The 25,017-nt window shown below is 42.9% G+C and overlaps 1 protein-coding gene across 1 annotated transcript in view; it reads right to left on the bottom strand.

Moving 5' to 3' along the window:
- Positions 1-25,017, bottom strand: part of WBP4 (WW domain binding protein 4) — a 386,635-nt gene that overhangs the window by 92,123 nt on the left and 269,495 nt on the right. Inside the window, exon 9 of the mRNA XM_069203523.1 lies at positions 19,289-19,473. Within this exon, the coding sequence (XP_069059624.1) occupies positions 19,289-19,473 (185 nt within the window). The remainder of the gene's footprint in view (positions 1-19,288; positions 19,474-25,017) is intronic.

The raw sequence follows: 25,017 nt of genomic DNA, 5'->3' as shown, positions 1-25,017 counted from the left end.
CAGCGACTAATGCCACGAACAGATGTACACTGGGTAAGTGACATTTTCCGTTCAATGGCATGTGTAGCTGCAGATACACATGCTGTGCATAGACTAGTAAGCAGTTATCTCCCCAAAAACGGTGGTTCAGCCTGTAGGAGTTGAAGTTGTTTGAAATAATGTTCGTAGTACAGCTTGACCTACTGTGGCTTGTTGTGCCGTTAACACATCTACACAGTAGTGTTTGGTAAATGTATGAGGCGTAGACCATGTTGCTGCCTTACATATTTCGTTCATTGGAATATTTCCTAGAAAGGCCATGGTAGCACCTTTTTTTCTGGTTGAGTGTGCCTTTGGTGTAATAGGCAGCTCTCTCTTTGATTTAAGATAGCAGGTTTGAATACACTTAACTATCCATCTAGCAATGCCTTGTTTAGAAATTGGATTCCCTGTATGAGGTTTTTGGAAAGCAATAAATAGTTGTTTTGTTTTTCAAATTAATTTTGTTCTGTCAATGTAGTACATTAGTGCTCTTTTGATGTCTAATGTATGCAGTGCTCTTTCAGCTACAGAATCTGGCTGTGGGAAGAACACTGGTAATTCTACCGTTTGATTCAAGTGGAACGGTGAGATCACTTTTGGTAAAAAATTTGGATTTGTCCGTAGAACTACTTTATGCTTGTGTATTTGAATAAATGGCTCTTGTATGGTAAATGCTTGAATTTCACTCACTCTCCTTAGAGATGTGATGGCAATCAAAAATGCAACTTTCCATGTTAAGTATTGCATTTCACAAGAGTGCATGGGCTCAAAAGGTGGACCCATGAGTCGTGTTAAGACAATGTTGAGGTTCCATGAAGGAACTGGTGGTGTTCGTGGTGGTATAATTCTCTTTAGGCCTTCCATAAATGCTTTTATGACTGGTATCCTAAATAATGAAGTTGAGTGCGTAATTTGCAGGTAGGCTGAAATTGCGGTCAGATGTATCTTTATTGAAGAGAAAGCTAGCTTTGACTTTTGCAATTGTAGTAAGTATCCTACTATATCTTTGGCAGATGCGTGTAAGGGTTGAATTTGATTATTATGGCAGTAATAAACAAATCTTTTCCACTTATTTGCATAGCAGTGTCTAGTGGTAGGTTTGCTAGCTTGTCTTATGACCTCCATACATTCTTGTGTGAGGTCTAAGTGTCCGAATTCTAGGATTTCACGAGCCAAATTGCTAGATTCAGCGATGCTGGATTTGGGTGTCTAATCTGTTGTTTGTGTTGTGTTAACAGATCTGGTCTGTTTGGTAGTTTGACATGAGGTACTACTGAGAGGTCTAGTAGTGTTGTGTACCAAGGTTGTCTTGCCCATGTCGGTGCTATTAGTATGAGTTTGAGTTTGTTTTGACTCAATTTGTTTACTAGATATGGAAGGAGTGGGAGAGGGGGAAAAGCGTAAGCAAATATCCCTGACCAGCTCATCCATAACGCATTGCCCTGAGACTGATCTTGTGGGTACCTGGATGCGAAGTTTTGGCATTTTGAGTTTTCCTTTGTTGCAAATAGATCTATTTGTGGTGTTCCCCACATTTGAAAGTAAGTGTTTAGTATTTGGGGGTGAATCTCCCATTCGTGGATCTGTTGGTGATCCCGAGAGAGATTGTCTGCTAACTGGTTCTGAATTCCTGGAATAAATTGTGCTATTAGGCGAATGTGGTTGTGAATCGCCCAATGCCATATTTACTGTGTTAGGAGACACAACTGTGTCGAGTGTGTGCCTCCCTGTTTGTTTAGGTAATACATTGTTGTCATGTTGTCTGTTTTGACAAGAATGTGTTTGTGACTTATTATGGGTTGAAATGCTTTGAGCGCTAGAAATACCGCTAACAGTTCTAAGTGATTTATGTGAAACTGTTTTTGCTGTATGTCCCATTGTCCTTGGATGCTGTGTTGATTGAGGTGTGCTCCCCACCCTATCATGGAAGCATCTGTTGTTATTACGTATTGTGTCACTGGGTCTTGGAAAGGCCGCCCTTGGTTTAAATTTATACTGTTCCACCATTGAAGCGAGATGTATGTTTGGCGGTCTACCAACACCAGATCTAGAAGCTGACCCTGTGCTTGTGACCATTGTGATGCTAGGCACTGTTGTAAGGGCCGCATGTGCAACCTTGCATTTGGGACAATGGCTATGCATGAAGACATCATGCCTAGTAGTTTCATCACCAGTTTGACTTGTATCTTTTGATTTGGATACATGGTCTGTATCACATTGTGAAATGTGTGGACTCTTTGTGGACTTGGAGTGGCAATCCCTTTTGCTGTGTCGATTGTTGCTCCTAAGTATTGCTGTGTTTGACACGGCAGAAGGTGTGACTTTGTGTAGTTGATTGAGAAACCTAGTTTGTGGAGGATTTCTATGACATATTTTGTGTGTTGTGAACACCGTCTTAGCATGTTGGTTTTGATTAACCAATCGTCTAGGTACGGGAACACATGTATTTGCTGCCTTCTGATATGTGCAGCTACTACTGCCAAGCATTTTGTAAAAACTCTTGGTGCAGTTGTTATTCCGAATGGCAACACTTTGAATTGGTAATGTATCCCTTGGAATACAAACCTTAGGTACTTTCTGTGTGAAGGATGTATTGGTATATGGAAATATGCATCCTTTAGGTCTAGTGTTGTCATGTAGTCTTGTTGTTTGAGCAGTGGGATTACGTCTTGTAATGTAACCATGTGAAAGTGATCTGATTTGATGTAGGTATTTAATGTTCTGAGATCTAGTATAGGTCTCAGACTCTTGTCTTTTTTGGGTATCAGAAAGTACAGGGAGTAAACTCCTGTGTTTATTTGTTGTTTTGGTACTAACTCTATTGCTTCTTTTTGTAGCAATGCCTGAACTTCTAGTCCTAGAAGATCTATATGTTGTTTTGACATATTGTGTGTTTTCGGTGGGATGTTTGGAGGGAATTTGAGAAATTCTATGCAATAACCATGCTGGATAATTGCTAAGACCCATTGTCTGTTGTTATTTCCTCCCAATGTTTGTAAAACTTGGTTAGTCTCCCCCCCACAGGTGTTATGTGTTGGGGATTTGTGACCTTGAAGTCACTGCTTGTTTGGAGGAGTTTTGGGACTTTGGAACTTTCCTCTATTCCTTTGAAATTGTCCCCCTCTATATTGTCTCCGAAAACCTCCCTGCTGATACTGGCTCTGGTAAGTGGGCTTTGTTTGTGAGGTTGTGGCTTCTGTGGTTTGCCCTCGAAACCCCCCTCAAAATTGTGTCTTTCGAAATGTGCCTCTGCTCTGTGGGGAGTAGAGTGCACCCATGGCTTTGGCCGTGTCAGTGTCTTTCTTAAGTTTTTCGATCACAGTGTCCACCTCCGGCCCAAACAACTACTGTCCGTTGAATGGCATATTCAGCACAGCTTGCTGTATCTCTGGTTTAAATCCTGATGTACGCAGCCATGCATGTCTCCTTATTGTTACTGCTGTGTTGACAGTTCTAGCAGCTGTGTCTGCAGCATCCATTGCTGACCGTATCTGATTATTGGAGATACCCTGTCCTTCTTCTACTACTTGCTGCGCTCTTTTTTGGAACTCCTTGGGTAAATGTTCAATAAGGTGTTGCATCTCATCCCAATGGGCCCTATCATATCTGGCTAGCAAAGCTTGCGAATTTGCAATACGCTACTGGTTTGCTGCCTGTGCCGCCACCCTTTTGCCTGCAGCATCGAATTTTCGACTTTCTTTATCTGGAGGTGGTGCATCTCCTGAAGTATGAGAGTTGGCTCTTTTGCGCGCTGCTCCCACTACAACAGAGTCTGGTGTTAGCTGTTGTGTAATGTACACTGGGTCTGTTGGTGGCGGTTTATATTTTTTATCTACTCTTGGAGTAATGGCTCTCCCTTTAACAGGCTCCTCAAACACTTGTTTGGAGTGTTTTAGCATTCCGGGTAGCATAGGAAGACTCTGATATTGGCTGTGTGTGGACGACAGTGTATTAAAAAGAAAGTCGTCTTCAATGGGCTCTGAATGAAGGCTGACATTATGAAATGCCGCTGCTCTTGACACCACCTGTGCGTAGCCTGTACTATCCTCTGGTGGCGATGGTTTAGCTGGATAGCATTCTGGACTATTATCTGACACTGGTGCGTCATAAAGGTCCCATGGGTCAGGGTCATCCTGACTCATTCCTGTATGAGTTGGGGATTGCATCATTGGTGGAGTGGCTACCGGTGATGGTTGCAGAGAGTGATGTGGGGATGGTGGCGGTGTTACTTGTTTAGCCACCTTTGCGTGTGGCTGTTTGTCCTTGTCTTGGAAGGCAAGCTTGCGTTTCATTTTGACTGGAGGAAGAGTGCTGATCTTCCCTGTATCTTTTTAATAAAGAGCCGTCTTTGTGTGTGATCTGGCTCTATTGCCTGTAATTCCTGTCCAAATCTATGTGTCTTCATTTGTGTGGACAGTCTTTGTTCCTCAGTGTAGGAACTTGTTTTCGGTTCCGAGGCCGGATATTTCGGTACCGAAACCTTTTCGGCTGCTTTTTTCGGCTCCGACGAAAACTTTTTTACTTTCGGCGTCGTGCTCTCTCGGTGCCGACCCGTTTCGGTGCCGAATCTTCTCTGAGCCACTATCTCGGGCCCGAGATTGCTGTGTGCCGGTATCTCGACCGGAGTCGGATGACTTCGACACCAGCTCGCCCTTTTTCGGTGCCAATGAACGGTCACCTACTTTTCGGGTTAAGCCATGGCCTGTTGGCGGTGGCGTCCCCTGGGCTTTAGCGCTTTTCTCGTGAGTTCTTGGTTTCGACGTCTTACTCACGGTTATAGGCGTTTCCTCGGGATCGATCTCCTCAGAGTCCGACTCCTGGGTGGAGAATGTTTCTTCCTCCTCCTCGAAACGCTCTTGTCCTGTCGGTGCCGACGCCATTTGCAGTCTTCTTGCTCTTCGGTCCCCGAGTGTCTTCCTGGACCGAAACGCTCGACAGGCCTCACAAGTATCCTCCTTGTGTTCTGGTGACAAACACAAGTTACAGACCAGATGTTGATCTGTATATGGATACTTGTTATGGCATTTTGGACAGAAGCGGAATGGGGTCCGTTACATCAGCCTTGAAGAGACACGTGGCCGGGCCGACCAGGCCCCGACGGGGATGGAAAAAAAAACCGAAGGGCCACCGGAGCTCTTCTTAATTTGGTGTCGATCTGTTGTAACTAACCCGATACCGAACGCAAACAATACCGACGATTTTTCCGAGATTCTAACTAACTTTCCGACCCGAAACACAGAGCGAAAAGGAACACGTTCGAACCTGATGGCGGAAAAAAAACAATCTAAGATGGAGTCGACGCCCATGCGCAATGGAGTCGAAATAGGAGGAGTCCCTCGGTCTCCTGACTCGAAAAAAAAAAAGACTTCTTCGAAGAAAAACAACTTGTAACACTCCGAGCCCAACACCAGATGGCGGGATGTGCACAGCATGTGTATCTGCAGCTACACATGCCATCGAACATATATATGGAAAATGTCACTTACCCAGTGTACATCTGTTCGTGGCATTAGTCGCTGCAGATTCACATGCTGTGCACATCCCGCCATCTGGTGTTGGGCTCGGAGTGTTACAAGTTGTTTTTCTTCAAAGAAGTCTTTTCGAGTCACGAGACCGAGGGACTCCTCCCATTTCGACTCCATTGCGCATGGGCGTCGACTCCATCTTAGATTGTTTTCCCCGCAGAGGGTGAGGTAGGAGTTGTGTATGCTAGTAATAGTGCCCATGCAATGGAGTGAATGCGTCTGTACATAATGAAGTTTAAAGTAATATATTTACAAATGTTTAAGATCTACTTCTGAATGGCTACAGGCTCCCGGGGAGGCGGGTGGGCGCATGTGAATCTGCAGCGACTAATGCCACGAACAGATGTACACTGGGTAAGTGACATTTTCTGTTCGATGGCATGTGTAGCTGCAGATACACATGCTGTGCATAGACTAATAAGCAGTTATCTCCCCAAAAGCGGTGGTTCAGCCTGTAGGAGTTGAAGTAGTTTGAAATAATGTTCTTAGTACAGCTTGACCTACTGTTGCTTGTTGTGCAGTTAACACATCTACACAGTAGTGCTTGGTAAATGTATGAGGCGTAGACCATGTTGCTGCCTTACATATTTCGTTCATTGGAATATTTCCTAGAAAGTCCATGGTAGCACCTTTCTTTCTGGTTGAGTGTGCCTTTGGTGTAATAGGCAGTTCTCTTTTAGCTTTAAGATAGCATGTTTGAATGCACTTAACTATCCATCTAGCAATGCCTTGTTTCGAAATTGGATTTCCTGTATGAGGTTTTTGAAAGGCGATAAATAGTTGTTTTGTCTTTCAAATTAGTTTTGTTCTGTCAATGTAGTACATTAGTGCTCTTTTGATGTCTAATGCATGTAGTGCTCTTTCAGCTACAGAATCTGGCTGTGGGAAGAACACTGGTAATTCTACCGTTTGATTCAAGTGGAACGGTGAGATTACTTTTGGTAAAAATTTAGGATTGGTCCGTAGAACAACTTTAATTTTGTGTATTTGAATAAATGGTTCTTGAATGGTAAATGCTTGAATTTCACTCACTCTTCTTAGAGATGTGATGGCAATTAAAAATGCAACTTTCCACGTTAAGTATTGCATTTCACAAGAGTGCATGGGCTCAAAAGGTGGACCCATGAGTCGTGTTAAGACAATGTTGAGGTTCCATGAAGGAACCGGTGGTGTTCTTGGTGGTATAATTCTCTTTAGGCCTTCCATAAACGCTTTTATGACTGGTATCCTAAATAATGAAGTTGAGTGCGTAATTTGCAGGTAAGCTGAAATTGCCGTAAGATGTATTTTAATGGAAGAGAAAGCTAGTTTAGATTTCTGCAAATGTAGTAAGTATCCTACTATCTCTTTTGCAGATGCGTGTAAAGGTTGAATTTGATTATTATGGCAGTAATAAACAAATCTTTTCCACTTATTTGCATAAGTGTCTAGTGGTAGGTTTTCTAGCCTGTTTTATGACCTCCATACATTCCTGTGTGAGGTCTAAGTGCCCGAATTCTAGGATTTCAGGAGCCAAATTGCTAGATTCAGCGATGCTGGATTTGGATGTATGATCTGTTGTTTGTGTTGTGTTAACAGATCTGGTCTGTTTGGCAGTTTGATATGAGGTACTACTGAAAGGTCTAGTAGTGTTGTGTACCAAGGTTGCCTTGCCCATGTTGGTGCTATTAGTATGAGTTTGAGTTTGTTTTGACTCAACTTGTTTACTAGATATGGAAGAAGTGGGAGAGGGGGAAAAGCGTATGCAAATATCCCTGACCAGTTCATCCATAGTGCATTGCCCTGAGACTGATGTTGTGGGTACCTGGATGCGAAGTTTTGGCATTTTGAGTTTTCTTTTGTTGCAAATAGATCTATTTGTGGCGTTCCCCACATTCTGAAGTAAGTGTTCAGTATTTGGGGGTGAATTTCCCATTCGTGGATCTGTTGGTGATCCCGAGAGAGATTGTCTGCTAACTGATTCTGAATCCCTGGAATAAATTGTGCTATTAGGCGAATGTGGTTGTGAATCGCCCAATGCCATATTTTTTGTGTTAGGAGACACAACTGTGTTGAGTGTGTTCCTCCTTGTTTGTTTAGGTAATACATTGTTGTCATGTTGTCTGTTTTGACAAGAGTGTATTTGTGGGTTATTATGGGTTGAAATGCTTTAGGGGCTAGAAATACCGCTAACAGTTCTAAGTGGTTTATATGAAACAGTTTTTGCTGAATGTTCCATTGTCCTTGGATGCTGTGCTGATTGAGGTGTGCTCCCCACCCTGTCATGGATGCATCTGTCGTTATTACGTATTGTGGCACTGGGTCTTGAAAAGGCCGCCCTTGGTTTAAATTTATACTCATCCACCATTGAAGCGAGATGTATGTTTGGCGGTCTATCAACACCAGATCTAGAAGTTGACCCTGTGCCTGTGACCACTGTGATGCTAGGCACTGTTGTAAGGGCCGCATGTGCAACTTTGCGTTTGGGACAATGGCTATGCATGAGGACATCATGCCTAGGAGTTTCATTACTAATTTGACCTGTATCTTTTGGTTTGGATACATGGCTTGTATGACATTTTGGAATGTTTGGACTCTTTGTGGACTTGGAGTGGCAATTCCTTTTACTGTGTTGATTGTTGCTCCTAGGTATTGCTGTGTTGGACACGGCAGAAGGTGTGACTTTGAGTAATTGATTGAGAAACCTAGTTTGTGTAGGGTTTCTATGACGTAATTTGCGTGTTGGTTTTGATTAACTAATCGTCTAGGTACGGGAACACATGTATTTGCTGCCTTCTGATATGTGCAGCTACTACTGCTAGACATTTTGTAAAAACTCTTGGCGCAGTTGTTATTCCGAATGGCAACACTTTGAATTGGTAATGTATCCCTTGGAATACAAACCTTAGGTACTTCCTGTGTGAAGGATGTATTGGTATATGGAAATATGCATCCTTTAGATCCAGTGTTGTCATGTAGTCTTGTTGTTTGAGCAGTGCGATTACTTCTTGTAATGTAATCATGTGAAAATGGTCTGATTTGATGTATGTATTTAATATTCTGAGATCTAGTATAGGTCTTAGAGTTTTGTCTTTTTTGGGTATCAGAAAGTACAGTGAGTAAACTCCTGTGTTTAGTTCTTGTTTTGGTACTAATTCTATTGCTTCTTTTTGGAGTAATGCTTGAACTTCTAATCCTAGAAGATTTATATGTTATTTCGACATACTGTGTGTTTTCGGTGGGACTGTTGGAGGGAATTCGCGAAATTCTATGCAATAACCATGCTGGATAATTGCTAGTACCCAAGTATCTGTTGTTATCTCCTCCCAATGTTTGTAAAATTGGCTTAATCTTCCCCCCACAGGTGTTATGTGATGGGGATGTGTGACTTGTGAGTCACTGCTTATTTTGAGGACTTTTGGGGCTTTGGAATTTTCCTCTACTTCTTTGGAATTGTCCCCCTCTATATTGCCCCCGAAAACTTCCCCGCTGATATTGGCTTTGGTAAGTGGGCCTTGTTTGTGATGTTGTGGTTTCTGTAGGTTGTCCTCGAAACCCTCCCCTAAAAGGTGTTTTGCGAAAGGTGCCTCTGCTCTGCGGGGAGTAGAGTGCGCCCATGGCTTTTGCCGTATCAGTGTCTTTCTTGAGCTTCTCAATAGCAGTGTCGACTTCCGGCCCAAACAACTGCTGTTCATTAAATGGCATATTTAGCACGGCTTGTTGAATTTCCGGCTTGAAACCTGACGTGTGGAGCCATGCGTGCCTTCTTATTGTTATTGCAGTATTTACTGTCCTTGCAGCCGTATCTGCTGCATCCATTGAAGACCGTATCTGATTATTAGAGATACTTTGTCCTTCTTCCAGCACTTGTTGAGCTCTTTTTTGGAACTCCTTGGGTAAGTGTTCTATCAAATGTTGCATCTCATCCCAGTGAGCTCTGTCATATCTTGCCAAAAGCGCTTGTGAATTAGCAATGCGCCATTGGTTTGCTGCTTGTGCTGCAACCCTTTTGCCCGCAGCATCAAATTTGCGACTCTCTTTGTCTGGAGGTGGTGCGTCTCCCGAGGTATGAGAGTTTGCTCTCTTACGAGCTGCCCGACAACTACGGAGTCTGGAGTTAACTGCGTTGTAATATAAACAGGATCTGTTGGCGGTGGCTTGTACTTTTTCTCCACCCTTGGAGTTATGGCTCGGCCTTTAACAGGATCCTGAAAGATTTGTTTTGAATGTTTTAGCATTCCTGGGAGCATAGGTAGTCTTTGGTACTGGCTATGAGTGGAGGTTAGCGTGTTAAACAAGAAGTCATCCTCAATTGGTTCTGAATGCAAGGTGACGTTATGGAAAGCAGCTGCCCTTGCGATCACCTGTGTGTAAGATGTACTGTCCTCAGGAGGGGACGGCCTGGTAGGGTACGAGTCTGGGCCGTTGTCCGATACTGGAGCATCGTAAAGGTCCCATGCATCGGGATCATCTTTACTCATGGCAGTATGAGTCGGGGAGTGCATCAGTGGAGGAGTTACTACTGGTGATGTGTGCACTGATGGTGGTGGAGAAGGTGGTGGAGTGGTTTTCTTTGCCACATTTGCCTGTGGCTCCTTGTCCTTTTCGTGAAAGGCAATTATTCTTTTTGTTTTAATTGGAGGAAGAGTGGTTATCTTCCCTGTGTCTTGATGAATGTGGAGCCTCCTTTGAGTATAGTCTGGCTCTACAGCTTGAAGTTCCTCTCCAAATCTATGTTTTTTCATTTGTGAGGCTAATCCTTGTTCCTCTGTATAGGAACCTGTTTTCGGCTCCGAGGCTGGATGTTTCGGAACCAAAACTTTTTCGGAGGTCTTTTTAGGCTCCGAAGAAACCTTTGTAATTTTCGGCGTGGTGGTGTCTCGGTGCCGAATTTGTTCGGTGCCGCTGTCACGGTGCCGAAATTTCTCAGAGCCGATGTCTTGGGTCCGAGATTGCTGTGTGGCGGTATCTCGACCGGAGTCGGATGACTTTGACACCAGCGTGCCCTTTTTCGGTGCCTTGGCTCGGTCACCGCTTTTTTGGGTTAAGCCATGGCCTGTTGGCGGTGGCGTCCCCTGGGCTCTTGTTGACTTTTCGTGAGTCTTATGTTTCGACGTCTTACTCACGGTTTTCGGCGTTTCTTGGCCTCAAGCTCTTCCGAGTCCGATTCGGGGATAGAGAAAGCTTCCTCTTCTTCCTCGAAACGCTCTTGTTCTGTCGGCGTCAACGCCATCTGCAGTCTTCTGGCTCTTCGGTCTCTTAACGTCTTTCTGGACCGAAACGCTCGACAGGCCTCACAAGTATCTTCCTTGTGCTCTGGGGACAAGCACAAGTTACAGACCAGATGCTGATCCGTATACGGATACTTGTTATGGCATTTTTGACAGAAGCGGAATGGGGTCCGTTCCATCAGCATTGAATTCACACGTGGCCGGGCCGACCAGACCCCGACGGGGGATCGAAAAAACCCCAAAGGGCCACCGGAACTCTTCTAAATTCAGTGTCGATCTGTTGTAACTTACCCGATACCGAACGCAAACAATACCGTCGATTTTTCCGAGATTCTAACTAACTTTCCGACCCGAAACACGGAACGAAAAGGAACACGTCCGAACCCGATGGTGGAAAAAAAACAATCTAAGATGGAGTCGACGCGCATGCGCAATGGAGTCGAAATGGGAGGAGTCCCTCGGTCTCGTGACTCGAAAAGACTTCTTCGAAGAAAAACAACTTGTAACACTCCGAGCCCAACACCAGATGGCGGGATGTGCACAGCATGTGTATGTGCAGCTACACATGCCATCGAACATATATATATATATATATATGGAAAATGTCACTTACTCAGTGTACATCTGTTTGTGGCATGTTGCGCTGCAGATTCACATGCTGTGCACTGTTCCTGCCATCTAGTGTTGGGCTCGGAGTGTTACAAGTTATGTTTCAACCAAGAAGTCTTTTCGAGTCACGGGACCGAGAGACTCCTCCCTTTCGGCTTCATTGCGCATGGGCATCGACTCCATCTTAGATTGTTTTCCCCACATAGGGTGAGGTAGGAGTGGTAGAATGAGGATACTAAAGATGTCCATGCAATGGAATAGATATGTATGTACATAGTTTGTGGTAAAGGAATATTTATTTACATATATACAATTTAAATGCAACTTAAACAGCTACAGGCTCCCGGGGAGGTGGGAGGGCGCATGTGAATCCGCAGCGCAAGATGCCACGAACAGATGTACACTGGGTAAGTGACATTTTCCGTTCGATGGCATGTGTAGCTGCAGATACACATGCTGTGCATAGACTACAAAGCAGTAATCCTCCCGAAAGCGGTGGTCAGCCCGTAGGAGTTGAAGTTGTTTGAAATAATGTTCTTAGTACAGCCTGTCCTACTGTGGCTTGTTATGTTGCTAACACATCTACCCAGTAATGTTTGGTAAAGGTATGAGGTGTAGACCAAGTGGCTGCCTTACAAATCTCTGTCATTGGTATGTTACCTAGAAAGGCCATTGTTGCTCCTTTCTTTCTAGTGGAGCGTGCCTTTGGTGTAATGGGTAAGTCTCTTTTAGCTTTGAGGTAACAGGTCTGTATGCATTTGACTATCCATCTGGCTATGCCCTGTTTGGATATAGGGTTACCAGCATGGGGGTTTTGGAAAGCAACAAACAATTGCTTAGTTTTACTAAATGATTTTGTTCTGTCTATGTAATACATTAGCGCTCTTTTTATGTCTAATGTATGCAGTGCTCGTTCTGCTACCGAGTCTGGCTGTGGGAAGAAGACTGGGAGCTCTACGGTTTGGTTCAGATGAAACTGTGAAATTACTTTTGGTAGAAATTTTGGATTTGTACGGAGAACCACTTTATGTTTGTGTACTTGTATAAATGGTTCTTCGCTAGTGAAAGCCTGTATTTTGCTAACTCTTTGTAGTGAAGTGATGGCTATTAGAAAAGCTACCTTCCAAGTTAAGAAATGGATCTGGCAAGAATGCATGGGTTCAAAAGGTGGGCCCATGAGTCATGTAAGTACAATATTAAGATTCCACGAGGGTACTGGTGGGGTTCTTGGAGGTATGATCCTTTTTAGTCCTTCCATAAAGGCTTTAATAACTGGGATTCTAAAAAGTGACTGTGTGTTTAATCTTCAGGTAAGCAGAGATTGCAGTGAGATTAATTTTGATGGAAGAAAAAGCTAGATTTGCTTTTTGTAGATGTAGTAAGTAACTCACAATGTCTTGTATGGAGGCATCGAACGGTGTGATTTGATTTGCTTGGCAGTAGAAAACAAAACTTTTGAAAAAAAACCTTGCTGTCGGTTTTCTTGCCTGTTTAATGACTTCCATACACTCATTAGAAAGATTTAGATAGCCAAATTCTTAGACTTCGGGAGTCAGATTGCTAGGTTGAGCGATGCTGGATTGGGGTGTCTGATCTGTTGTTTGTGTTGTGTTAACAGATCTGGTCTGTTTGGGAGTTTGATGTGAGGTACTACTGAGAAGTCCAACAGTGTGGTGAATCACGGTTGGCGAGCCCACGTTGGTGCTATGAGTATTAGTTTGAGTTTGTTTTGACTCAGTTTGTTGACTAGGAAAGGAATGAGTGGGAGAGCGGGAAATGCATAAGCAAATATCCCTGACCAATTGATCCATAGAGCATTGCCTTTGGACGGAGGGTGTTGGTACCTGGATGCGAAGTTTTGGCATTTTGTTTTGTTGCAAACAGATCTATGTCTGGTGTCCCCCAGCGGTAGAAGTAATCCTGTAGAATCTGGGGATGTATTTCCCACTCGTGAGTTTGCTGGTGATCTTGACTGAGGTTGTCGGCTAACTGATTGTGAATGCCTGGTATATACTGCGCTATCAGGCGAATGTTGTTGTGAATTGCCCAATGCCAAATCTTTTGAGCTAGGAGGCATAGTTGTGACGAGTGTGTCCCCCCCGTTTGTTTAGATAGTACATTGCTGTCATATTGTCTGTTTTGACAAGAATGTGTTTGTGGACTAGAAGAGGTTGAAACGCTTTTAGTGCTAGGGAGACCGCTAGTAGTTCTAAGTGATTTATGTGTAGTTGTTTTTGTTGATTGTCCCCTTGACCCTGTATATTGTGATTGTTGAAGTGTGCTCCCCACCCAATCATGGAAGCGTCTGTTGTAATAATGGCGTGAGGCACCGGATCTTGAAATGGCCGCCCTTTGTTTAAATTTACAGGGTTCCACCATTGAAGCGAAGAGTGTGTTTGGCGGTCTATCAACACTAGATCCTGAAGTTGACCCTGTGCCTGCGTCCATTGTTTTGCTAGGCACTGTTGTAAGGGCTGCATGTGTAGTCGTGCGTTTGGGACAATAGCGATGCATGAGGACATCATACCTAGTAGTTTCATGACAAACCTGACTATGTAGTGATGGTTTGGTGGTATGCTTGACACTATAGTTTGAAACGATTGAACCCTTTGTGGGCTTGGAGTGGCAATTGCTCTTTGAGTGTGGCTCCCAAGTACTGTTGTATTTGGGATGGTTGCAAGTGAGATTTTTGGTAATTTATAGAAAACCCTAGTTTGTGTAGGGTCTCTATTACATATTGCGTATGACTTTGACACCGGTGTTGAGTGTTGGCTTTTATTAGCCAATCGTCGAGATATGGGAATACGTGCATGTGAGGTCTCCTTATATGAGCTGCTACTACAGCGAGGCATTTTGTGAATACTCTGGGTGCTTGTGTTATCCCGAAGGGCCATACTTTGAATTGATAATGTTTGCCCTGTATGACAAATCTGAGGTATTTCCTGTGAGATGGATGGATGGGTATGTGGAATTACGCATCTTTTAAATCCAGTGTTGCCATGTATTCTCCCTGTTTTAGCAAGGGAACTACATCTTGTAGTGTGACCATGTGGAAGTGTTCTGATTTGATGAAGAGGTTTAACGTCCTGAGATCTAAAATTGGTCTTAGTGTTTTGTCTTTTTTGGGAATAAGGAAGTATAGGGAGTAAACACCTGTTCCTTTTTGATGGTGAGGTACTAGCTCTATGGCTTGTTTTGTTAATAGTGCTTGTACCTCTATTTGTAGCAGGTCCAGATGTTGTGCCGACAGTTTGTGCGATCTTGGGGGAACATCTGGAGGGAAATGTGTGAACTCTATGCAGTAACCATGTTGGATAATTGATAGAACCCATGTGTCCGTGGTTATGTCTGACCAATGTTTGTGGTATTTTGTTAATCTTCCCCATACCGGTGATAAGTGTTGGGGAAGTGTGATATTGAAGTCACTGTTTGTTACCGGGGGTCTGCTTGGCAGGCTGAAATTTTCCCGTTGCTCTTGGGAACTGTCCCCTGAATGAACCACAAAACCCCCCCTCGCAGGTATTGTGACGGGTAGGTGGGTTTTGTTTGGGAGGTAGATGCCTCTGAGGGTTGCTGTCTAAAACCTCCCCTAAACTGTGGCTTCCTAAAATGTTCCCCTATACTGGGTAGAATAGAGCGCACCCATGGCTTTGGCCGTGTCTGTGTCTGTGTCCTTTTTCATTTTTCAATTGCGGTATCCACCTCCGGCGCGAATAGTTGCTGCTGGTTGAATGGCATGTTTAACACCGCTTGCTCTATCTCTGGTTTGAAACCAGAACTTCGTAGCCATGCGTGCCTTCTGATGGTCACTGCTGTGTTTACAGTCCGTTCTGCTGTATCGGCAGAGTCCAGAGCTGAACGGATCTGGTTATTAGAGATGGCTTGTCCTTCCTCCACCACCTTTTGAGCCCGTTTTTGATATTCTTTTGGCAGGTGCTGAATAATATCATGCATCTCGTCCTAGTGGGCTCGGTTGTAACGGGTGAGGAGGGCCTGTGAATTGGCGATACGCCATTGGTTGGCAGCTTGCGACGCCACTCTCTTCCCTGCTGCGTCGAATTTGCGGCTTTCCTTGTCAGGTGGTGGTGCATCCTCTGACGATTGCGAATGTGCCCGCTTTCTTGCGGCTCCCACTACCACAGAGTCCGGGGGGAGCTGCTGTGTAATGAACACAGGGTCCGATGGTGGAGGTTTATATTTTTTCTCCACCCGCGGTGTGATGGCCCTTCCCTTGACTGGTTCTTGGAAGACCTGTTGTGCATGCTTAAGCATGCCTGGTAACATTAGCAGACTTTGATATGACGCATGCGTGGATGCCAGTGTATTGAAAAGAAAATCATCCTCCACTGGTTCTGAGTGCATAGTGACATTATGGAATGTCACAGCCCTGGCTAGTACTTGCGTATAAGAGGTGCTATCCTCTGGAGGAGATGGCTTTGAGGGATAGCACTCAGGATGGTTGTCTGAAACTGGTGGGTCGTAGAGGTCCCAGGGATCTGCATCGTCCTGCGTCTGCACAGTATGTGTGGGTGACTGTGCAGTTGGTGTGCCAACTGGTGACCTTGTCCCTTGTGGCGAGTGTGGTGACGACATCTCTGGTGTGAAATGTGGAGTTGGTGACCTTTTCTCTAACCACCTTTGCTCTTGGCTGCTCAGTTTCAGTCTCTGTGTGAAACGCCAATTTCCTTTTAAACTTGAGCGGAGGGATGGTTTGAATTTTTCCAGTGTCCTTCTGGATTTGTAACCTTGGTTGACTTTGGTCAAACTCCTCCACATCCAGCTCCTGCTCAAACCTGTGCCTCTCTAAGTTGTTGGGAGAACTCATGTTCTTCTGTATAAGAAGTCTTTTTCAGCTCCGAAGCCGTTTTTTTCGGTACCGAAATACCCATGGTCACAGTTGGTCTCGGCCCCGAAAGGCTCTTTCGAGGCTTAATCGATTCGACCAATCGATGTCGACTCTTTTCGATGCCGGTTTCTCGACCAGAGTTGGAAGACTTCGGCACGATCTTGGCCTTTTTCAGTGCCGAAGATGTTATCTGGTCACCGCTTTTCTTGTGGGTCGAGCTATGGCCCTCTGGCAGTGGCGTCCCCGAGGCCTTCTGTTTTTTCGACTGACTTTGGGGCTGGGTCGAGGCAGGCGTACTCACTTTTTGGCACGCCATCGGTGGTCAGTCTCCGTCGGAGTCGTCCGATTCCGAACCCTGGATCGAGATAGCCATCTCTTCCTCCTCGACGTCGAGGTGTAGTGTCGATTTCGATGCCATCTGCAAGCGCCTTGCTCGTCTATCTCTCAAGGTCTTCTTCGACCGAAAAGCCTTGCAGGCCTCACAGGTATCCTCTCTGTGTTCCGGTGACAAACAGAGATTACAGACCCGATGCTGGTCTGTATAAGGATACTTGGTGTGGCACGTCGGACAGAAACGGAAGGGGGTCCGGTCCATGAGGCTTCGACGACAGGTGTGGTCGGGCCGACCAGGCCTGGGTTGGGTGCAGAAGCCCCGAAGGGCCGCCGAAGCGGTTGTCTCGTCGTTGCCGGTGTATCTATAGAAAAACGGTCCCGAACGCAACAATACAGACAGATTTTCGATGATTTCTTAAACTTTCCCGATTCGAATCACGGAGCGAGGAGGAACACGTCCGAACCCGATGGCGGAAAGAAAACAATCTAAGATGGAGTCGATGCCCATGCGCAATGGTGCCGAAAGGGAGGAGTCACTCGGTCCCGTGACTCGAAAAGACTTCTTCGAAGAAAAACAACTTGTAACACTCCGAGCCCAAAACTAGATGGCAGGAACAGTGCACAGCATGTGTTTCTGCAGCTACACATGCCATCGAACATATATTTATATATATTGAGAAACAAAATAACCAAACCTCCAGAACACACTCTAAAAGGATTTGTCCCAATGAAGGAATTAGAGATGTCTTAGTTCAGACATATAAGGGTAGTCATAATTGTCACGATTATCACCACATAGGGTCTTAAAACCCTTCAGCAAAATCATTTAGTTTTCTCTGGTAAGACAAGCCCAAGGACAGTGGACAAAGTCCTTTTTTCTGTAATAGGGTTGGCACTATAGAAGATCGATCATTATACTACTGCAGCTCACACACTGGTTTGCCAGGGAGAAAGAGTGGAGTATGATCCGCCTTAATAGTCCATCATGACTTTCCGTAAAATAGCACAACAGTTTTGAAACCCTGTGAATATTTCATGCATCACTGTGGTACTGGAGGAAGATGGTAGAAGCCTGCAGCAGGCCCGAGTTTTCTTCCCTGTGCACTCCAGTGTTAGTAAACACAGATATTACACTCTTATAGGGAACATATGCCTTCAGTAGATAAAAGGTTGCTGGCCCGATCAAAGTTATATAAGGCCCAGGCACTACAAGGTTTCTCCTCTTGAAAGAAAATCTGCAATTGGACTGGAAAAAATGTTTCAGTATATCCAGCTTTGATACTGCATAGGATAAAACAGGATAATCCTGGACAAAGGAGGACCTCAACTCACAAACAACATATGGTTGCACTGAAATCCAGAATAAAACTGACAACGACATTATGCAGGGTACTGGATGCAGTTCTTCTCAATTGACGCACAAATATAAGATGAGCTGAACCCATATGATATATCAGGGAGGGGCTCAATCTATTTTCAACAGAAATAGACAGATCACAGAGAGGCTGCAGACCATGTATGTGGGCCCCACAGGTTACTGGTGAGGCTCCAGCAATAAGGGCCTTGGGCCACATGTGGAGGCCCGTTGATGCCTTTTGTGAGAATATCCATAATTATATAGAATATGACACAGGAGTTTATTTATTTACTTTTTTTTGTTACTGTTTGATCGTTTAGTTGTTCCATTGGATGACTTTGAATTCCAATCTGCTCCTGCACAAGGGCTGCCACGAAGGCAATGATCAAGGTGAAGATTTGATGGTGGGGTTGCAACCAAAGGGCAGCAACCTTACTAAAGCTGCTGATTTTCCACTGAAGCTGAAGAATTCCTTTGTTTGTCTAGGAGGGGTTCAGGGAAATAGGCAAACTGAAGGTCCTTTGTGCACAGCCATTCCTTTTGCTGGACAGCTGCCAGCACCTGAACCAAAGTCAGCATCTTGTATTTCTGAAAGTGAGGGGATGATTCAAGTCATATTCAAGAGGAAGCGGTTATCTCTTCACTTTGACATACAAGGAAATTATGGAAATAATATACCTGTCCCATTTGTGGGAGGAGCAACAATTCAATTCCTCTATTTATCTTACTGTGAGTAACCTCTACCTGCCACAGGTCAGATGCAAACTGGAACAGTGGTGACCTGGTGGACACGGAAGATGAGGAGTACAGCTGTTCGTCACACCTTTGGTTCCAGTGGTGTTGGCTTAAAACCTGACCTGGCATCAAACAGTACAGAGTTCTCCAGGGAATTATTTGTACTTCTGAGCCAGCCTCGAGGCATGGGTCAGCCTTGTTATTCCCTCTGAAATGCTTCCTCTAACAAAAATGTATTTCTTTGGAAAAAGAACAGAGAATCTTTTGTAGGGATACTGGCTCACAAAAATGCACTAGCTCTACACTGTGGGATGGTTCTGAAGCTTGCTCTCTCAAGGTGGCAATGTGAAGTTCCTCTTTAGGGAGGTTGCTGCATATCTGACTCCATTTACAACAATCTCATTTGTAGAAGAGATTTAAATAAATGTTTTACCACTTACTGGCTTATCTTTTCAATTCTGCTACTTAAAACAGTGAAATGTACTTGCCTTTTATTTTAGAAAGTGAAACTTTCACTGAGATACTTCAGTGTTTTTGAGATGCTGGCTACAGGTGGGGTAATTCTCTGCTTATATTATTGACAATCTGATGACGGAGTATAAAGCGCATAAAGCAAAAACAATGATACAATTAGATATATACTTATACGTACTATGGGTCATCCTCCTCTTTAATTTCTTCCCAGGTTCCGTAGGCAGTAGGCTTCCTAGGTATTCTGACCGCTGTTTCTACTGGTGCTATGGTAGGGTGCTGCTGGACACCTTCACTTGTTCCTAAAGTGGATTCAGTCTCTGTATCTTCATTTTTCCCGGGTGGCACCTTTATCTCCTCTTCTTTCTAGGGTGGAGAGAGATTTCCAAGCAAACAATATAATAATTCCAATAGAGTTAAACACATTTAACATTCCTTATATTTCTTTGATAATCCACAAAATAAAATATTACATCACAGATGACAGAAAACTGGTATTTAACACATATCAGAGCACAGTTAATCCCAAGGTAAATATTTTTTTTTTCTTTTAACTGTTGGCAATTTGCTCTATTTGTGAATTGAACGTTTTACCTTAATCGCTGTCAGTTTACCAAATTTCCTGTAACGCACCACTTACATTTCATACAAATATAATAGTGCCCTCTAACACGTCAGTTGTAATGGATCTAGACATGAAACCCAAATCTTTAAATCCTACCCAAAAGTGTGTTATGACAGCTTGTCCACTGTAGAAAACTCAAGGAAGGTTCCACATCCGTGTAACAGAGACTGAGGAGAAGGCACATTTGAGCTTGTAAGAATTTAAAAGTCCTATCAGAACAACTCCAATAGAAAAGAAAATCTTCCACATGAATTTCACCTGTCTCCTGAAACAATGGTAACTTAAATGTGAATCTGAGAGCATTAAACACCTGCATCGTCACAGACAGACAGACACTGCCAAAAATAAATGAGAGGATTGCGCTTTTGGAAGGAGCCACCATATTCTCTACCAAGATCTGAAAAATGCCTACAACCAAATTGAACTAGCTGAGGAATTAATAAGTCTCACTGCTTTCATAACTCCCTTTGACGTGTGTCAATACAAAAGGATGCCATTTGGTCTCGCGTCGGCAGCATGTGTATTCCAATGAGCAATGTTACACATACTGAGGCATACTGATAACTGTGTGAAATGCTTGCAAGATGACATTTAAACTTTTACAAAATGATACCTGGAAGCACCAAAACATCCTATATGAAGTTTGAGCCAGGTTATTCGACAACGGTTTGGTTTTATGTGCTGGGACAATCAATATCGGTATAAGAGTTGTTTCTAAGGATTCCCTAGTTTAAGCAATCAAAAAATGGCCCTGCCTCACACAGGCAAAGTTAACGTCCTCTGCAGGACTCTTGTATTACAGCAAATTGGAGAGGAACTTTGCCACTGTCATGAACTGTTTGCCAAACCTCCTAGGCAATGGGAAGGAATTTGTGTGGAACCAGGAACATCAGGGAGCATTAGAAATAGCTCTGTGCTACTACTGTTGATGGTAGTGGATACGGCTTGGGGGGCTTATTAAATCACCATATAGTAAAGTCTGGTGTAGCAGCATCCAGAGGCAGGAGAACAACAGCACACCATTCTAATGTGAGATGCTGCCCCGGACCTAATCACTATTATTCGCCCACGCAGAAGGAAGTTAAAAGTGGTATCACATAATAACTTCCCTGCAGGTCCAGTCACCCTCTGTGGTATAATACAACATGAACAAAAGAAGCAATGCCTTGTCCTTACCACAAAGGAGAAGCTTATGCAGTTGACCAGCCACTAGGGTCTTCAGGATCAGCATAACATGATCGATCATATGGCAAAAAGTAGGCTGTGGCAGATTGCATGTAGTATCAAGATGCTTATCACATTCCTTAGCAACTATCATGAAGTTAGAGTCTTACCAATGGAGGTAGCTGGCAGCCCCATTTCCTGCTGGCCCTCTCAGACTAAGATGAAAATGGATGAAAGTAAGGAATGTCTGCCACTTGAACAGATACCTTAGCACTCAGTTGTAGAATAAAGACAACATAGGTACTGATCAATACACGCTTGGTTAAATAATGCTTTAGCTCAGTCGCAACAGTGTTTTGAGATGGCCAGAAAGACTTAGAAAATACTCAGGGTGTGTTAATGCCCAGCTATGATCTGATCTTCATTGCGTCCAGCACTATTCTAACCTTCCCCACCCCATTTCCCACATTTGTGTATTGCCTTAAATGTTATACCCTCTCACAATCATATTTTCTCTCTTAGGTATTCCCCTTTCGAATTATATATATTTGTTTACTTACATGTATGTCTCATACATAGATACACAATAATTAATGTTGTTACTGACTACAAAGTGATAACTCAGTCTGCCTGAATATATTCTTGTTTTTTCTGTACAGTTTCAATTATCTGCAAATAACTTATTAAATAATGAAAAAACCGTCATACTACTTGAAATCTTGAACCCTCACTTTTTGTTTTCAAACAATAAGCAAGGTTTCAGAAAATATAAGTTAATCAAAAGGTTGGAAATAATTCACTGCTGAACTAATTATTCATTTTGATTCATGCTAGCCTGGCTGATAAGGGATGATACTCCGAAACCGGTCCCAGGATGCTTGTTTCCGGTCCCGGAAGGACCGGACCTGGCAGTTCGGGCCTTACTGTTCCCATGGTGAGCAGGGTCAAGACTGATGTGCATATGGCTGGGTCCAAACTGGGGTGGATGGTAAGCAAAAGAACGATGGATTCAATCCAGATCTGTGACGGGGGTGAATGTTTGAAAAGTTTCAGCACTCTGTCCATCATCCTTTTGTGTTGCTATTTTGAAAATATTCAACACGGTTTACATAGGATATATAAACTAGAGCAGAGTGTTATAAACAGTGAAGGACTTAATTCATTTCAAGGATTCGAGACCCAGGGTCATACAGATCTATAATCACCTTTTATTTCTGAAGGCTATGGAAAAAGCAAATCAAGCCTTCACTCAGTTTATCTACCAGTTTGAAGATATAGATAAAAACAGCCGTGGCTGTTTCCTTGCTGAGGATTGGTTTTATCGTTCATAAAGCAATGCAGGCGTGAACCATCCATGAAACCCGAAGTAGGCCGCTTTTAATGCTAAGTTTACCTTAGTTAACCAAAAGAAAGGTGGGGTTGGGAATATCAATATAAAGAAGCTTTATGATACCGACAAGTTATAATATATTTAATTATGAAAATGTAAAGACCTGTGGATACTCTAAACTTAAATACACATAAATAGGAAAGAGCAAGAACAGCTATGCAAAAGGAAAAATTATTAAACAAATATATTATATATTGTCTGTCACATTTTAATTGTCCTAATTGTCATACAAATGTATAAAATCTTAATAAAATTATTAAACTTAATATATACGTAAAAATTGCATACATACTCCTTTCACATCCACATTCACACATCCACACAGAAACCAAAGCTAATTAATAGTGTTTACACAGGAACAAAGATTACAAAAGATTGAAAAATTACATCAGTATGCATTATAATCACTTATTCCATAATGTTGCATAGATTCTTCTTACAACTTATCTCCATACTAAAATGTATCAATAATTTCATAACATGCCATAAGTTCTTCTCAGTGGAATCACAATAATCAATTCTTCTAGGTGGAATCACATTAATCAATAATCAGTTCTTCTCTGTGGAATCACAAATAATCAACGTGCCTTTCAGCGCAAAAGTGCCGGCTTCAGGACATCCACCTATTAACCGTTCCTGTAATCAAATGCCACAAAACACAATTATTACTGCCCTAACCTATACCAAGAGACAGAATATGAATTCAACTAAATGGTTTGTAGTCACTGAACAACATCCACCACCTAGAAAAACACTAAAGAAAGAGAAAATTGCAAGCCCCAAACATGCGGAGTATTGAATAAAAAGTGGTGTGAAAAAAATAATAATTAATTGTGGAAGAAACAAGAAAGAAAACCGAAGCATAATGGCCTGAGTAGAACAAAGTCACTTAAAATAAACAGACCCATTTAAATTACACCACATTGTGATAACTCAATACCATGCTGCATAGCGATAAAGCAGATCTTACCCCCTTATGCAAATGTGATTGTCTCTAATGATGTTTAAGAGGATAATATATCCACACATTGTCGGGCAACTAAACATCCAGGATGAATCCCATGGCTGAAAAACAAACAAAGTAATAAAAAATAGCCAAATACTAAGTGTCAGCAAGCTAATTAAAAAAAAAACCACTTACCCCTCATATGTGGAATACTCTATTGCCAATCTCATCTGAGAGTAAATTAGAAGGGCAGCGCAAAATACTGTGCTATTACGGGAAGGCATAGCGTGATTCAACCTAGACGGTAGTAACAATAAAACACCGTCATCAGGGCTGTGAGGCGAAAAGTAGAAGGGGTGAATTGGCAAAAAAAAAAAATATATATATATATATACATATATATATATATTTCCAACCCGTAACCAGAAAACCGAAACGTACCCCAAGCGGGACCCACAGACACAAGGGCCTGCACACACGCTTTGCGGTTCACACTCGTAATAAGCGCCCGGGCCAAGGTAACAGCTACACGCCTCCATACGCAAATGAATGTACGCCTGCTAACGGGACCGGGAAAGCTGCAACTTTTAAAATGTTATGTGGCAAGGACGCCGACCATGATTCAACAGCTACTGAAAATAATAGAAGGACTAAAGGCAGCGATCTTGAGTGGGAAATAAAATACAAACCAAAACTCCTTATGCATAACCGCCACTGCTCAAATGAACTGAAAAACGTATCAAATTATCAGAGAAACTGGAATGTTTTCAGTTACTATGAATATAAAAACCTTAAACTACCACCTACACTGCTGAGGCTAACAAAAAGATAGCTATTACTAGACTTGACTAGATCCAACGCACCAAATGCAGCCATGATCTAACAGGGGCCGACCATAACCCAACTACATAAAAAATCTACAAATCTCAACGCAAAAAACCTATTGCAAGATGCATAAAATGTTACATCCACTCAATAATAAATAATTACAGACAGATATAAATGCCATCCATAATGGGAATTGTGTTGGTTCTAACAGACCTTGAACATCTTGTAAAACCCTACATGCAAGAACCTATTACTATATACAGAAAATGTAGCATGCACTCAATGGTGAAAAATTGAAAATGGATATAAATAGCATCCAAGACGGAAATTGCATTTATTCTAACCACATCTAAACATACCTATCTAGCCTGAAACATACTTTCCAGCCCTTTATAACCGCTGAATATTTTGAATATTATTGAACAGAGTAGCTTGTTCCCAAGGGATTTCAGTGTTCAGACCCTGCAGATGAGTCTCCAATTTAAAAATCCAAAACACTTTCCTTACGCTTCCTAACTTCTTCAGGGTCCCTTCCTGATTTGAAATCAATTTTCTCCAAAGCCAGCCATCTGATTTCTTCTTGTTTGTGGCTACACTGAAGATAATGTTTAACCATAGGTGTAAATTCTTTTAGTGCAAATGGCTAAAAGGTGCAGTCAATCCTGTTGCAAGAGAACAAGCTGTTTTCCCAACATAGCCCAGCTCATAAGGGCAGACTAGAAGAGAAACAATATTCTTATTTTCACAACTGGTAAAAGTATTCAAGGTCATTGTAGGTTTAAGTCTGTAATGATCAGTCTCAATGGCAGAGTCACACACTTTAGACTGCGTACATTTGTAATTACCGATTATGGGAGTACTACCATCAAAGTTCTTCTGTATAAAAGTGTTATTGGACTTAATACGGGATCTGACAACGTAATAGATTTTTATTTCGCCTAAATGTGAACCATCGGT

The sequence above is a fragment of the Pleurodeles waltl genome, chromosome 8 (genome assembly GCF_031143425.1).
Source record: "Pleurodeles waltl isolate 20211129_DDA chromosome 8, aPleWal1.hap1.20221129, whole genome shotgun sequence".
Lineage (NCBI taxonomy): Eukaryota > Metazoa > Chordata > Amphibia > Caudata > Salamandridae > Pleurodeles > Pleurodeles waltl.
Note: the sequence above shows the minus strand (reverse complement) of the source record. Positions and strands in the feature narration are given on the sequence as shown.